General features: G+C 41.1%; 1 protein-coding gene across 3 annotated transcripts in view; it reads right to left on the bottom strand.

Annotated features, from left to right (window-relative positions):
* The window catches only part of LOC121641522 (collagen alpha-6(VI) chain-like), a 100076-nt gene that overhangs the window by 66854 nt on the left and 19890 nt on the right, over positions 1-13332 (bottom strand). For 2 of the 3 annotated variants that reach the window (XM_041987704.1, XM_041987705.1), the window contains exons 3-4: positions 2451-2555; positions 596-1204 (exon numbers count right to left, since the gene is read on the bottom strand). In XM_041987704.1, coding sequence (XP_041843638.1) covers positions 596-1204; positions 2451-2526 — 685 coding nt within the window. In that variant the 5' untranslated portion in view covers positions 2527-2555. The remainder of the gene's footprint in view (positions 1-595; positions 1205-2450; positions 2556-13332) is intronic. The other variant, XM_041987706.1, reaches the window with a different exon arrangement.

Below are 13332 nucleotides of genomic sequence, written 5' to 3'. Positions count from 1 at the left end.
TCTGAAAGTAAACCTATGAGAAGGTGAAACGTTGATGTTTAGACTGCTGCTTCAGTTCAGGCACGATGCCACTTACCTGCCATCGGAGAACTGTGCTCAGCTCTTGAACATGTGAAATACCAGAAACAGATAAAAAACTGAACCATATACAGCTAGTATTAACTTTAAACTGTTCTTCTTCCCTCAGATTACATTTAACTCTGATCTCTTTGTTCTGTGTGTTTCATTTCAAACTGATCTGAGACCTCTCAGTTAGGGTGCTGTGCAGATACAACCCCCGCATCTCGCAGCAGGACCATTCAGCTTTGGTAGAAATGATCTCTGACCTGTTTTCCTTTTTGAACTGATCTGAGATCTGAGAGTCAGGATGTAAAGGCAGCCTCCTGCACCTCACATCACTGCGACTGAGACCTACTTCAACTTATTTGTCGGTCATGTTTGATTCATGTTTGGCCAAGCAGCACATTTGTCTGTGATACAAACGCAGATTTATTTATTTTTTTATCAGGAATATAAAAACCCTGACATACTTGAAAGCATCAAAGTTGAATTAATGATGATTAAATCAGACCACCAGATATCTGCCTTGTGTTACCTTGAGACAGTTGCTGAAGCTGCCGCTTGGCTTCCTCTACAGTTGTGCACAACGTCTGGATGATGCTTTGAGAAATTCCCTGCAGGGCATTAAAATCTGAAACACTGTGGACGTATTGACTGTGCGGCATGTTTGCGATGTCCATCAACTGGGCTTCATCTGCATCTTTGATGCCGATGGCGTACACGACAATTCCATTTTTTTTCATATTGTCAGCGTAAACCTTCACTTCATCCTGTGATTTGCCGTCAGTGATCACCACAGCAATCTGAGGCACTCTTTGATCGGCCCGGCTTCCAGCTCCTGTCACAAAATGCTCATTCAGCATGAACTTCAAGCCTTGACCCGTGTTGGTTCCACCCCCCATGTATGGCAATCTACTGATGTACTGGAGGATCTCCTCCTTGCTCTGGTAGGTGTTGAGCTGGAACTCAGTGCGTGGGTGGTTGCTGTACTGGACCAGGCCGATGCGCACATGATTGGGACTGATGTCGAAGTTGTTGACCAGCGTGAACAGAAACTGACGGATCTGCTCAAAGTTGGCAGTGCCGATGCTCCACGAGCCGTCCACTAGGAAGATGATGTCCGCTACAGCCTCTTGGGTGCAAACTGAGAGAGAGTTTCAGGTTATGGAGAGGTCTTTCACATACTGTATCTATGAGGAACACTGCCAATGTCCGAGCAGATCGTGGTTCTCAGAAAGAACATGCAAGCTGAGGAAGTGTCTGCGTGATGTACAGATAGAGGAGGTGGTCTGCTCGTGTGCAGGATCTACACAGAAAGATGTCTTGGTGGAAAAGTGTGAGGAAACTGAAGCTTACAGCTGGTCCTTTAGATCAGTGATCGCCAACCCTGGTCCTCAAAGCCCACCATCCAGCAGGTATAGATGTTTCCCTGCTGCAACACACCTGATTCAAATTAAATGGATCTCTGATAAATTCTGCACAAGTCTCCTACTAAGCCATTTGAGTCCAGGTGTGTTGCAGCAGGATAACATGGAAAATCTGCAGGACAGTGGGCCTTGAGGACTGGAGGTGGGATCCCTGCTGTAGAGAACATGGATGAAGCATGAACACAAAGTGATGATCCAGTCTTACATTACTGCATGTACCAAAAGTCTCAAAACAAATGAAAAGGAACGTTTCACCCAAAATGTACCTTTTGAGTACTGAGTTGTAGCTTCGCCTGACCTGAGAAAGATCCACACAGTTGCAGCTGTTCCTGCAGCATAACCTTATTCAGGCCAAGGGGAGATTTATTAGCTCCACATAGAAACAATGATCATCCATGCATTCACCGGGAAGACTAGAATGGGATTATGTTCTGACTGGTTTGAGTAGATCCTGTAAATGACGAAAATCTGACCTCTTTCAGACTACCTTGCAGCTTAGACTTTTGTTCTGAAGGAAAACATCTGCACCTCCGGATTTCTCCAGACTTAGGCTGTATGTGACTAGGGGGCTGTTAAAACTGGCTCTTTTGTGAGGTGCTGAATTATCAAGATGTCAGAGACCAACTTTCTTGTGAAGCCAGATGAAATGGCCACATGGTGATGTGATCACCGCAGACTAAGAATGACCTGAAGGTGCCTTCAGATTGGAGGAATACTGCAGGAACATGTGCAACTGATGGTGGAAGCTATTTGTGTTGTGCCAGCAGGAAACAGGACGGTTAGTAGGCCCTGCAAAAAGAGTATAAATGAACTCCAGAACAAATGATTCCCAAACATGGACCTGCATGGCCCAGTCTGTGTGGGTGTGCTAGTATGTGTGTGTGCACATGCATGTTTTACAGATGATGTAATGTTGAAGTGTGATCACATTTCTGTGCTGGTATGCTGTATAATCATACCGACCTGTCCTCTGAGCAGCGTTGCCGTAGAAACACGCTGCTATGATGAGGCAGAGAAGGACGCCCCGCCTCCCCTCCATACTGTACTGGCTCTGGGGTTTCTGTCCTCCTAAAAAACAAAGATGATTTAAGAGCAAAGTTATCAGCCTGGGAAAGGAGCTCATTCAGCACAAGATGATGAAACTTTAACCCTTGACATGAAAAGTGGTTACAGCCTTTTTTTCCCCTCAGGAACAAAAACACCTGAAGTGACGTTGAAATACAGTCGCTGGAAAATGAAGCATTAAAAAAATAATGATTCCAATGTGAAGGGGAAATAATCTGAATAATAATATAAAGAAAGAACATCTATTAGAGCATGTACCTTACAGTATGTGGTGCAAAATTATCTAATAAACTCAAACAATGCTCAAAGAACATCCAGTTTAAGAAAATAATTCAAATAAATGGTAATCATAAAGTATAAAAACTAGAACATATGTAAACCCATACATATAGGTGTATATGTGTGTTTATGTAAACATGTATGTGTGTATGAGTACATTAATGCAAATGCACATGTACATACGTAAGCGTACATCATTTTTATATGCATGTGCACAGTAGGTATGTACATATGCATGTATGTAGATAAGTATACAGTGTAGCCGACTTGGCATGAGCACATCTGTGTATCAGTAAGGACTAAACAGAGGTGTGTGTATACATATATGTATATATATATACACGGTGGTCTCAGGATTGGGTCTCTGCTCTTTGCGGATGATGTGGTTCTGTTGGCTTCATCGGGACGTGATCTTCAGCTCTCACTGGAGCGATTCGCAGCCGAGTGTGAAGCGGCTGGGATGAGAATCAGCACCTCCAAATCCAAGACCATGGTCCTCAGCTGGAAAAGGGTGGAGAGCTCTCTCCGGGTCTGCAATAGGGTCCTGCCCCAAGTGGAGGAGTTCACGTATCTCGGGGTCTTGTTCAGGAGTGAGGGAAGGATGGAGGGAGATGGACAGGTGGATCGGTCCGGCGTCTGCAGTAATGCGGACTCTGCATCAGTCTGTCGTGGTGAAGAAGGAGCTGAGCCAAAAGGCAAAGCTATTGATTTACCAGTCGATCTACGTTCCTACCCTCACCTATGGTCACGAGCTGTGGGTAGTGACCGAAGAACAAGATCGCGAGTACAAGTGGCCGAAATGAGTTTTCTCCGCAGGGTGGCCGGGCTCTCCCTTAGAGATAGGGTGAGAAGCTCGGTGATCCGGGAGGGGCTCAGAGTAGAGTCGCTGCTCCTCCACATCGAGAGGAGCCAGATGAGGTGGCTCAGGCATCTGGTTAGGATGCCTCCTGGACGCCTCCCTGGTGAGGTGTTCCGGGCACGTCCCACCGGAAAGAGGCCCCGGGGAAGACCCAGGACACGCTGGACAGACTACATCTCTCGGCTGGCCTGGGAACGTAAAAGTCAAATGATTTGCGGAAATAACTCTGATGAATTTGTGATGGTAATAAATCTGTGATGGACTGTGACCTGTCCAGGTGTACCTGCCTTTCATCGAGTTAGCCTCTAGCTTTGCCGCGACCCGTAATGTACAAAGTGGTACAGATAATGAATGAATGAATGGTCTCACCTCTCTTCTTTTTCTTTTTCTCTCCCTTTTCTGGTGTCCAGGCTTTCTTTGGGAAATACATGACATTGTCCTCTGGCAGCACTCTGTGTAGCTCGGTTTAACAGACTGGGACAATCTAAATTATTCTAAAGGGTGATAGTGATAGGGCCCCAAACAACATCCATCATTTCTGTTAGTGTAAAATTTATTCTCTACTCTTTGCACCTTCTTTTAGGTAAACTGACTTTGAATATCACATTAATTAATTAGAAATTTTTAAATGGAACAGAAGAAGAAGCTTTATTTTAGTCCTGTCTGAAAGGATAGAGCGGCAGTTTAACCCTCACTGTTGGAGGATGAAGACAGAATGACCAGATCACAACTTTCTATTAGCATCCACATTCCTCCAGAGGAAAAGCTACTGGAGTGAATAGGGACATAACCGAGATGATTTGGTGAGATTCTGTGGAATGTGAAATGTGAAGCCGTCCTCGTACAACCACCTGATGAAACTCCACACAAACAGCTGATCTCCACCAGTTTTTTTATGGAAACTCGGTCAGGACGAAGCAGCTCAGACACGACTGCCATCTCTTACGTGGCCACTAGATGTAACTCAGGATGTTTTGATGCATCTCTGACCAGCTGAGTGGTTTCACACTGAACCTCAACTCTCAACATGTGATTTGTTGTTTGTGTGAAACTAATTTTACTAGACAGAAACCTCCCATTTGGACTTCGATGGTTTCCAGAGAATCTGATGGGAAACAAACTGATTATTCAGAAACAGCTCCTTTAATGAGCTGATGAATCTTCTTTTCATGAGCAGTTCCAGGGACGCCTGCGGCTCCGGAGCCAAATGAATTCAAAGCATTTCTTCTTCAGAGTGCCGCCACGCCATCCACGGCATCTGGATCTGCTTACTGCCAAATGTTGCCGTTTCCTGCCACTGAGGGCAGCAGACACTGTCTGACCACATCACAGCTCTGACCAACCACAACTAGTTTACATGTCATGTGACTTGCAGCTCATGGTGCCATCTGCCCAGAGCAGGAGCTTCCTGCTGCATCCTCTCCACCTTCATCTCACAGCTGAGCCTCCACTGCCTTCTTCTCACTACGAGGGTCGGGATGAGCTGGGAAATCTATCTGAACGTTGGAGCATCCTCAGAACCGCTTCCATCAAAACTCGGTTTTCTTCAAAAATCCCTTTAATTACTTCATGTTTAACCTTGATATCCTGTTAGGGTCAAATTTGAGCAATACAATTTCACTAAACAACCTTCTGTAAGCCTAAAACTTTATGGCTTCACAAAAACAAGCCAAATTACTCAAAAATTTCAATATTTCCAAATTTTATACTTTCACAGACTGAAAGTGTTTGAGGTCAAATGTCAGTCCTGCTGCCTGCTTTATTACCCATTTCTACATTTTCTGACTATTAAACTCTTTTGGAAGGTTCTGCTGGAGCCGTCTTCTCCATCCAGACTGAGATACAGTTTCATTCATAACTTGTGACTGAGACTCTGGCTCAGGAGGTTTTCCTGGTGTTTGTTTTTCACACTTGATCCTCTGAGCATCAACGCCACGATAAGCCAACCCATCTCATCGTTTCGAGCTAAAATCCTAGAATGATTCCTGTTTTCTGATGAAGTTTCTTCTGTTTCTGCACCACACAGAGGTCGAACCCTTCAACCTGAAACCAGGAAGAACATCATCCCTGCATGTGTGCACATGCAACAGCCTCATATGTGAGACAAACTAATCCAGACACGCCAGAACAGGCTTCATTTCAGTTTCTGGTTGGCTGGTTTGCTCCATGCTTAGATCAGATCCATAGAGGACGGTCTGAGTATTGTGGGACTGAAATGCAGGAAAACCAGGAACAGAAGTTAGTCTGAAATATTTGAGACATATTGTTTAATCTGCATGAGGACTTAAAAGCCAGATGTGAACCTGTCTAAAGCTTCAAGTCTTCCTGCGTCACATCCCTCCCATCTGAGTTTAATTATGTTGGTTTACAGAAAGTATTTTCATTGTTATAATTAAAGATCACTTAGAGTCTTTTTCCTTTACACCAGATGAAACCAGCGCTGAGTTAGAGGAAGTCTGTAAGACATTACAGAAAAATTAAACATGAAAAGTAAGTTTTTCTAAAACTGAGCTGCCATCCATCCATCCATCCATCAATCCGTCCGTCCATACATTCATCCATCCATCAATCCGTCCGTCCGTCCATCCATCCATCCGTCCGTCCAACCAACCAACCATCCATCCATCCATCCATCCATCCATACATACATCCATCCATCAATCCGTCCGTCCGTCCGTCCATCCATCCGTCCGTCCGTCCGACCAACCAATCATCCATCCATCCATCCATCCATCCATCCATCCATCCATCCATCCATCCATACATTCATCCATCCATCAATCCGTCCGTCCGTCCGTCCATCCATCCATCCGTCCGTCCAACCAACCAACCATCCATCCATTCATCCATTCATCCAGCCGCAGTTGGAGCTTTTAATCCCAGTATAAACCAGTCTGTAACAGCTTTTAATCCAGTATAAACCAGTCTGTAACAGCTTTTAATCCCAGTATAAACCAGTCTGTAGCAGCTTTTAATCCCAGTATAAACCAGTCTGTAACAGCTTTTAATCCCAGTATAAACCAGTCTGTAGCAGCTTTTAATCCCAGTATAAACCAGTCTGTAGCAGCTTTTAATCCCAGTATAAACCAGTGTGTAACAGCTTTTAATCCCAGTATAAACCAGTCTGTAGCAGCTTTTAATCCCAGTATAAACCAGTCTGTAGCAGCTTTTAATCCCAGTATAAAGCAGTCTGTAACAGCTTTTAATCCCAGTATAAACCAGTCTGTAGCAGCTTTTAATCCCAGTATAAACCAGTGTGTAACAGCTTTTAATCCCAGTATAAATCAGTCTGTAACAGCTTTTAATCCCAGTATAAACCAGTCTGTAACATCTTTTAATCCCAGTATAAACCAGTCTGTAACAGCTTTTAATCCCAGTATAAACCAGTCTGTAACAGCTTTTAATCCCAGTATAAACCAGTCTGTAGCAGCTTTTAATCCCAGTATAAACCAGTCTGTAGCAACTTTTAATCCCAGTATAAACTAGTCTGTAGCAGCTTTTAATCCCAGTATAAACCAGTCTGTGGCAGCTTTTAATAACAGAATAAACCAGTCTGTAACAGCTTTTAATCCCAGTATAAACCAGTCTGTAACAGCTTTTAATCCCAGTATAAAACAGTCTGTAGCAACTTTTAATCCCAGTATAAACCAGTCTGTAGCAGCTTTTAATCCCAGTATAAACCAGTCTGTAGCAGCTTTTAATCCCAGTATAAACCAGTCTGTAACAGCTTTTAATCCCAGTATGAACCAGTCTGTAGCAGCTTTTAATCCCAGTATAAACCAGTGTGTAACAGCTTTTAATGCCAGTATAAACCAGTCTGTAACAGCTTTTAATCCCAGTATAAACCAGTCTGTAACAGCTTTTAATCCCAGTATAAACCAGTCTGTAGCAGCTTTTAATCCCAGTATAAACCAGTGTGTAGCAGATTTTAATCCCAGTATAAACCAGTGTGTAACAGCTTTTAATCCCAGTATAAACCAGTCTGTAACAGCTTTTAATCCCAGTATAAACCAGTCTGTAGCAGCTTTTAATCCCAGTATAAACCAGTCTGTAGCAGCTTTTAATCCCAGTATAAACCAGTGTGTAACAGCTTTTAATCCCAGTATAAACCAGTCTGTAACAGCTTTTAATCCCAGTATAAACCAGTCTGTAACAGCTTTTAATCCCAGTATAAACCAGTCTGTAACAGCTTTTAATCCCAGTATAAACCAGTCTGTAACAGCTTTTAATCCCAGTATAAACCAGTCTGTATCAGCTTTTAATCCCAGTATAAACCAGTCTGTAACAGCTTTTAATCCCAGTATAAAACAGTCTGTAGCAGCTTTTAATCCCAGTATAAACCAGTGTGTAACAGCTTTTAATCCCAGTATAAACCAGTCTGTAACAGCTTTTAATCCCAGTATAAACCAGTCTGTAGCAGCTTTTAATCCCAGTATAAACCAGTGTGTAACAGCTTTTAATCCCAGTATAAACCAGTCTGTAACAGCTTTTAATCCCAGTATAAACCAGTCTGTAACAGCTTTTAATCCCAGTATAAACCAGTCTGTAACAGCTTTTAATCCCAGTATAAACCAGTCTGTAACAGCTTTTAATCCCAGTATAAACCAGTCTGTATCAGCTTTTAATCCCAGTATAAACCAGTCTGTAACAGCTTTTAATCCCAGTATAAAACAGTCTGTAGCAGCTTTTAATCCCAGTATAAACCAGTCTGTAGCAGCTTTTAATCCCAGTATAAACCAGTCTGTAGCAGCTTTTAATCCCAGTATAAACCAGTCTGTAGCAGCTTTTAATCCCAGTATAAACCAGTCTGTAGCAGCTTTTAATCCCAGTATAAACCAGTGTGTAACAGCTTTTAATCCCAGTATAAACCAGTCTGTAGCAGCTTTTAATCCCAGTATAAACCAGTCTGTAGCAGCTTTTAATCCCAGTATAAACCAGTCTGTAACAGCTTTTAATCCCAGTATAAACCAGTCTGTAGCAGCTTTTAATCCCAGTATAAACCAGTGTGTAACAGCTTTTAATCCCAGTATAAATCAGTCTGTAACAGCTTTTAATCCCAGTATAAACCAGTCTGTAACATCTTTTAATCCCAGTATAAACCAGTCTGTAACAGCTTTTAATCCCAGTATAAACCAGTCTGTAACAGCTTTTAATCCCAGTATAAACCAGTCTGTAGCAGCTTTTAATCCCAGTATAAACCAGTCTGTAGCAGCTTTTAATCCCAGTATAAACTAGTCTGTAGCAGCTTTTAATCCCGGTATAAACCAGTGTGTAGCAGCTTTTAATCCCAGTATAAACCAGTGTGTAGCAGCTTTTAATCCCAGTATAAACCAGTCTGTGGCAGCTTTTAATAACAGAATAAACCAGTCTGTAACAGCTTTTAATCCCAGTATAAACCAGTCTGTAACAGCTTTTAATCCCAGTATAAAACAGTCTGTAGCAACTTTTAATCCCAGTATAAACCAGTCTGTAGCAGCTTTTAATCCCAGTATAAACCAGTCTGTAGCAGCTTTTAATCCCAGTATAAACCAGTCTGTAACAGCTTTTAATCCCAGTATAAACCAGTCTGTAGCAGCTTTTAATCCCAGTATAAACCAGTGTGTAACAGCTTTTAATGCCAGTATAAACCAGTCTGTAACAGCTTTTAATCCCAGTATAAACCAGTCTGTAACAGCTTTTAATCCCAGTATAAACCAGTCTGTAGCAGCTTTTAATCCCAGTATAAACCAGTGTGTAGCAGATTTTAATCCCAGTATAAACCAGTGTGTAACAGCTTTTAATCCCAGTATAAACCAGTGTGTAGCAGCTTTTAATCCCAGTATAAACCAGTGTGTAGCAGCCTTTAATCCCAGTATAAACCAGTCTGTAGCAGCTTTTAATCCCAGTATAAACCAGTCTGTAACAGCTTTTAATCCCAGTATAAACCAGTCTGTAGCAGCTTTTAATCCCAGTATAAACCAGTCTGTAACAGCTTTTAATCCCATTATAAAACAGTCTGTAGCAACTTTTAATCCCAGTATAAACCAGTCTGTAGCAGCTTTTAATCCCAGTATAAACCAGTGTGTAACAGCTTTTAATCCCAGTATAAACCAGTCTGTAACAGCTTTTAATCCCAGTATAAAACAGTCTGTAGCAACTTTAATCCCAGTATAAACCAGTCTGTAGCAGCTTTTAATCCCAGTATAAACCAGTGTGTAGCAGCCTTTAATCCCAGTATAAACCAGTCTGTAGCAGTTTTTAATCCCAGTATATACCAGTCTGTAACAGCTTTTAATCCCAGTATAAACCAGTCTGTAGCAGCTTTTAATCCCAGTATAAACCAGTCTGTAGCAGTTTTTAATCCCAGTATAAACCAGTGTGTAACAGCTTTTAATCCCAGTATAAACCAGTGTGTAGCAGCCTTTAATCCCAGTATAAACCAGTCTGTAGCAGTTTTTAATCCCAGCATAAACCAGTGTGTAGCAGCTTTTAATCCCAGTATAAACCAGTCTGTAACAGCTTTTAATCCCAGTATAAACCAGTCTGTAACAGCTTTTAATCCCAGTATAAACCAGTCTGTAACAGTTTTTAATGCCATTATAAACCAGTGTGTAGCAGCCTTTAATCCCAGTATAAACCAGTCTGTAACAGCTTTTAATCCCAGTATAAACCAGTGTGTAACAGCTTTTAATGCCAGTATAAACCAGTCTGTAACAGCTTTTAATCCCAGTATAAACCAGTCTGTAACAGCTTTTAATCCCAGTATAAACCAGTCTGTAGCAGCTTTTAATCCCAGTATAAACCAGTGTGTAGCAGATTTTAATCCCAGTATAAACCAGTGTGTAACAGCTTTTAATCCCAGTATAAACCAGTGTGTAGCAGCTTTTAATCCCAGTATAAACCAGTGTGTAGCAGCCTTTAATCCCAGTATAAACCAGTCTGTAGCAGCTTTTAATCCCAGTATAAACCAGTCTGTAACAGCTTTTAATCCCAGTATAAACCAGTCTGTAGCAGCTTTTAATCCCAGTATAAACCAGTCTGTAACAGCTTTTAATCCCATTATAAAACAGTCTGTAGCAACTTTTAATCCCAGTATAAACCAGTCTGTAGCAGCTTTTAATCCCAGTATAAACCAGTGTGTAACAGCTTTTAATCCCAGTATAAACCAGTCTGTAACAGCTTTTTAATCCCAGTATAAAACAGTCTGTAGCAACTTTAATCCCAGTATAAACCAGTCTGTAGCAGCTTTTAATCCCAGTATAAACCAGTGTGTAGCAGCCTTTAATCCCAGTATAAACCAGTCTGTAGCAGTTTTTAATCCCAGTATATACCAGTCTGTAACAGCTTTTAATCCCAGTATAAACCAGTCTGTAGCAGCTTTTAATCCCAGTATAAACCAGTCTGTAGCAGTTTTTAATCCCAGTATAAACCAGTGTGTAACAGCTTTTAATCCCAGTATAAACCAGTGTGTAGCAGCCTTTAATCCCAGTATAAACCAGTCTGTAGCAGTTTTTAATCCCAGCATAAACCAGTGTGTAGCAGCTTTTAATCCCAGTATAAACCAGTCTGTAACAGCTTTTAATCCCAGTATAAACCAGTCTGTAACAGCTTTTAATCCCAGTATAAACCAGTCTGTAACAGTTTTTAATCCCAGTATAAACCAGTCTGTAGCAGCTTTTAATCCCAGTATAAACCAGTCTGTAACAGCTTTTAATCCCAGTATAAACCAGTCTGTAACAGCTTTTAATCCCAGTATAAAACAGTCTGTAGCAACTTTAATCCCAGTATAAACCAGTCTGTAGCAGCTTTTAATCCCAGTATAAACCAGTGTGTAGCAGCCTTTAATCCCAGTATAAACCAGTCTGTAGCAGTTTTTAATCCCAGTATAAACCAGTGTGTAACAGCTTTTAATCCCAGTATAAACCAGTCTGTAGCAGCTTTTAATCCCAGTATAAACCAGTCTGTAGCAGTTTTTAATCCCAGTATAAACCAGTGTGTAACAGCTTTTAATCCCAGTATAAACCAGTGTGTAGCAGCCTTTAATCCCAGTATAAACCAGTCTGTAGCAGTTTTTAATCCCAGTATAAACCAGTGTGTAGCAGCTTTTAATCCCAGTATAAACCAGTCTGTAACAGCTTTTAATCCCAGTATAAACCAGTCTGTAACAGCTTTTAATCCCAGTATAAACCAGTCTGTAACAGTTTTTAATCCCAGTATAAACCAGTCTGTAGCAGCTTTTAATCCCAGTATAAACCAGTCTGTAACAGCTTTTAATCCCAGTATAAACCAGTGTGTAGCAGCCTTTAATCCCAGTATAAACCAGTCTGTAGCAGTTTTTAATCCCAGTATAAACCAGTGTGTAGCAGCTTTTAATCCCAGTATAAACCAGTCTGTAACAGCTTTTAATCCCAGTATAAACCAGTCTGTAACAGCTTTTAATCCCAGTATAAACCAGTGTGTAACAGTTTTTAATCCCAGTATAAACCAGTCTGTAGCAGCTTTTAATCCCAGTATAAAACAGTCTGTAGCAACTTTTAATCCCAGTATAAACCAGTCTGTAGCAGCTTTTAATCCCAGTATAAACCAGTGTGTAGCAGCCTTTAATCCCAGTATAAACCAGTCTGCAGCAGTTTTTAATCCCAGTATAAACCAGTCTGTAGCAGCTTTTAATCCCAGTATAAACCAGTCTGTAGCAGTTTTTAATCCCAGTATAAACCAGTGTGTAGCAGCTTTTAATCCCAGTATAAACCAGTCTGTAACAGCTTTTAATCCCAGTATAAACCAGACTGTAACATCTTTTAATCCCAGTATAAACCAGTCTGTAACAGTTTTTAATCCCAGTATAAACCAGTCTGTAGCAGCTTTTAATCCCAGTATAAACCAGTCTGTAACAGCTTTTAATCCCAGTATAAACCAGTGTGTAGCAGCTTTTAATCCCAGTATAAACCAGTCTGTAACAGCTTTTAATCCCAGTATAAACCAGTGTGTAGCATCTTTTAATCCCAGTATAAACCAGTGTGTAACAGCTTTTAATCCCAGTATAAACCAGTCTGTAGCAGCTTTTAATCCCAGTATAAACCAGTGTGTAGCAGCTTTTAATCCCAGTATAAACCAGTGTGTAGCAGCTTTTAATCCCAGTATAAACCAGTGTGTAGCAGCTTTTAATCCCAGTATAAACCAGTCTGTAACAGCTTTTAATCCCAGTATAAACCAGTGTGTAGCAGCCTTTAATCCCAGTATAAACCAGTCTGTAGCAGTTTTTAATCCCAGTATAAACCAGTGTGTAGCAGCTTTTAATCCCAGTATAAACCAGTCTGTAACAGCTTTTAATCCCAGTATAAACCAGTCTGTAACAGCTTTTAATCCCAGTATAAACCAGTGTGTAACAGTTTTTAATCCCAGTATAAACCAGTCTGTAGCAGCTTTTAATCCCAGTATAAAACAGTCTGTAGCAACTTTTAATCCCAGTATAAACCAGTCTGTAGCAGCTTTTAATCCCAGTATAAACCAGTGTGTAGCAGCCTTTAATCCCAGTATAAACCAGTCTGCAGCAGTTTTTAATCCCAGTATAAACCAGTCTGTAGCAGCTTTTAATCCCAGTATAAACCAGTCTGTAGCAGTTTTTAATCCCAGTATAAACCAGTGTGTAGCAGCTTTTAATCC

Source organism: Melanotaenia boesemani, chromosome 6, assembly GCF_017639745.1.
Source record: "Melanotaenia boesemani isolate fMelBoe1 chromosome 6, fMelBoe1.pri, whole genome shotgun sequence".
NCBI lineage: Eukaryota > Metazoa > Chordata > Actinopteri > Atheriniformes > Melanotaeniidae > Melanotaenia > Melanotaenia boesemani.
This window is presented reverse-complemented; position numbering and strand designations above follow the sequence as displayed.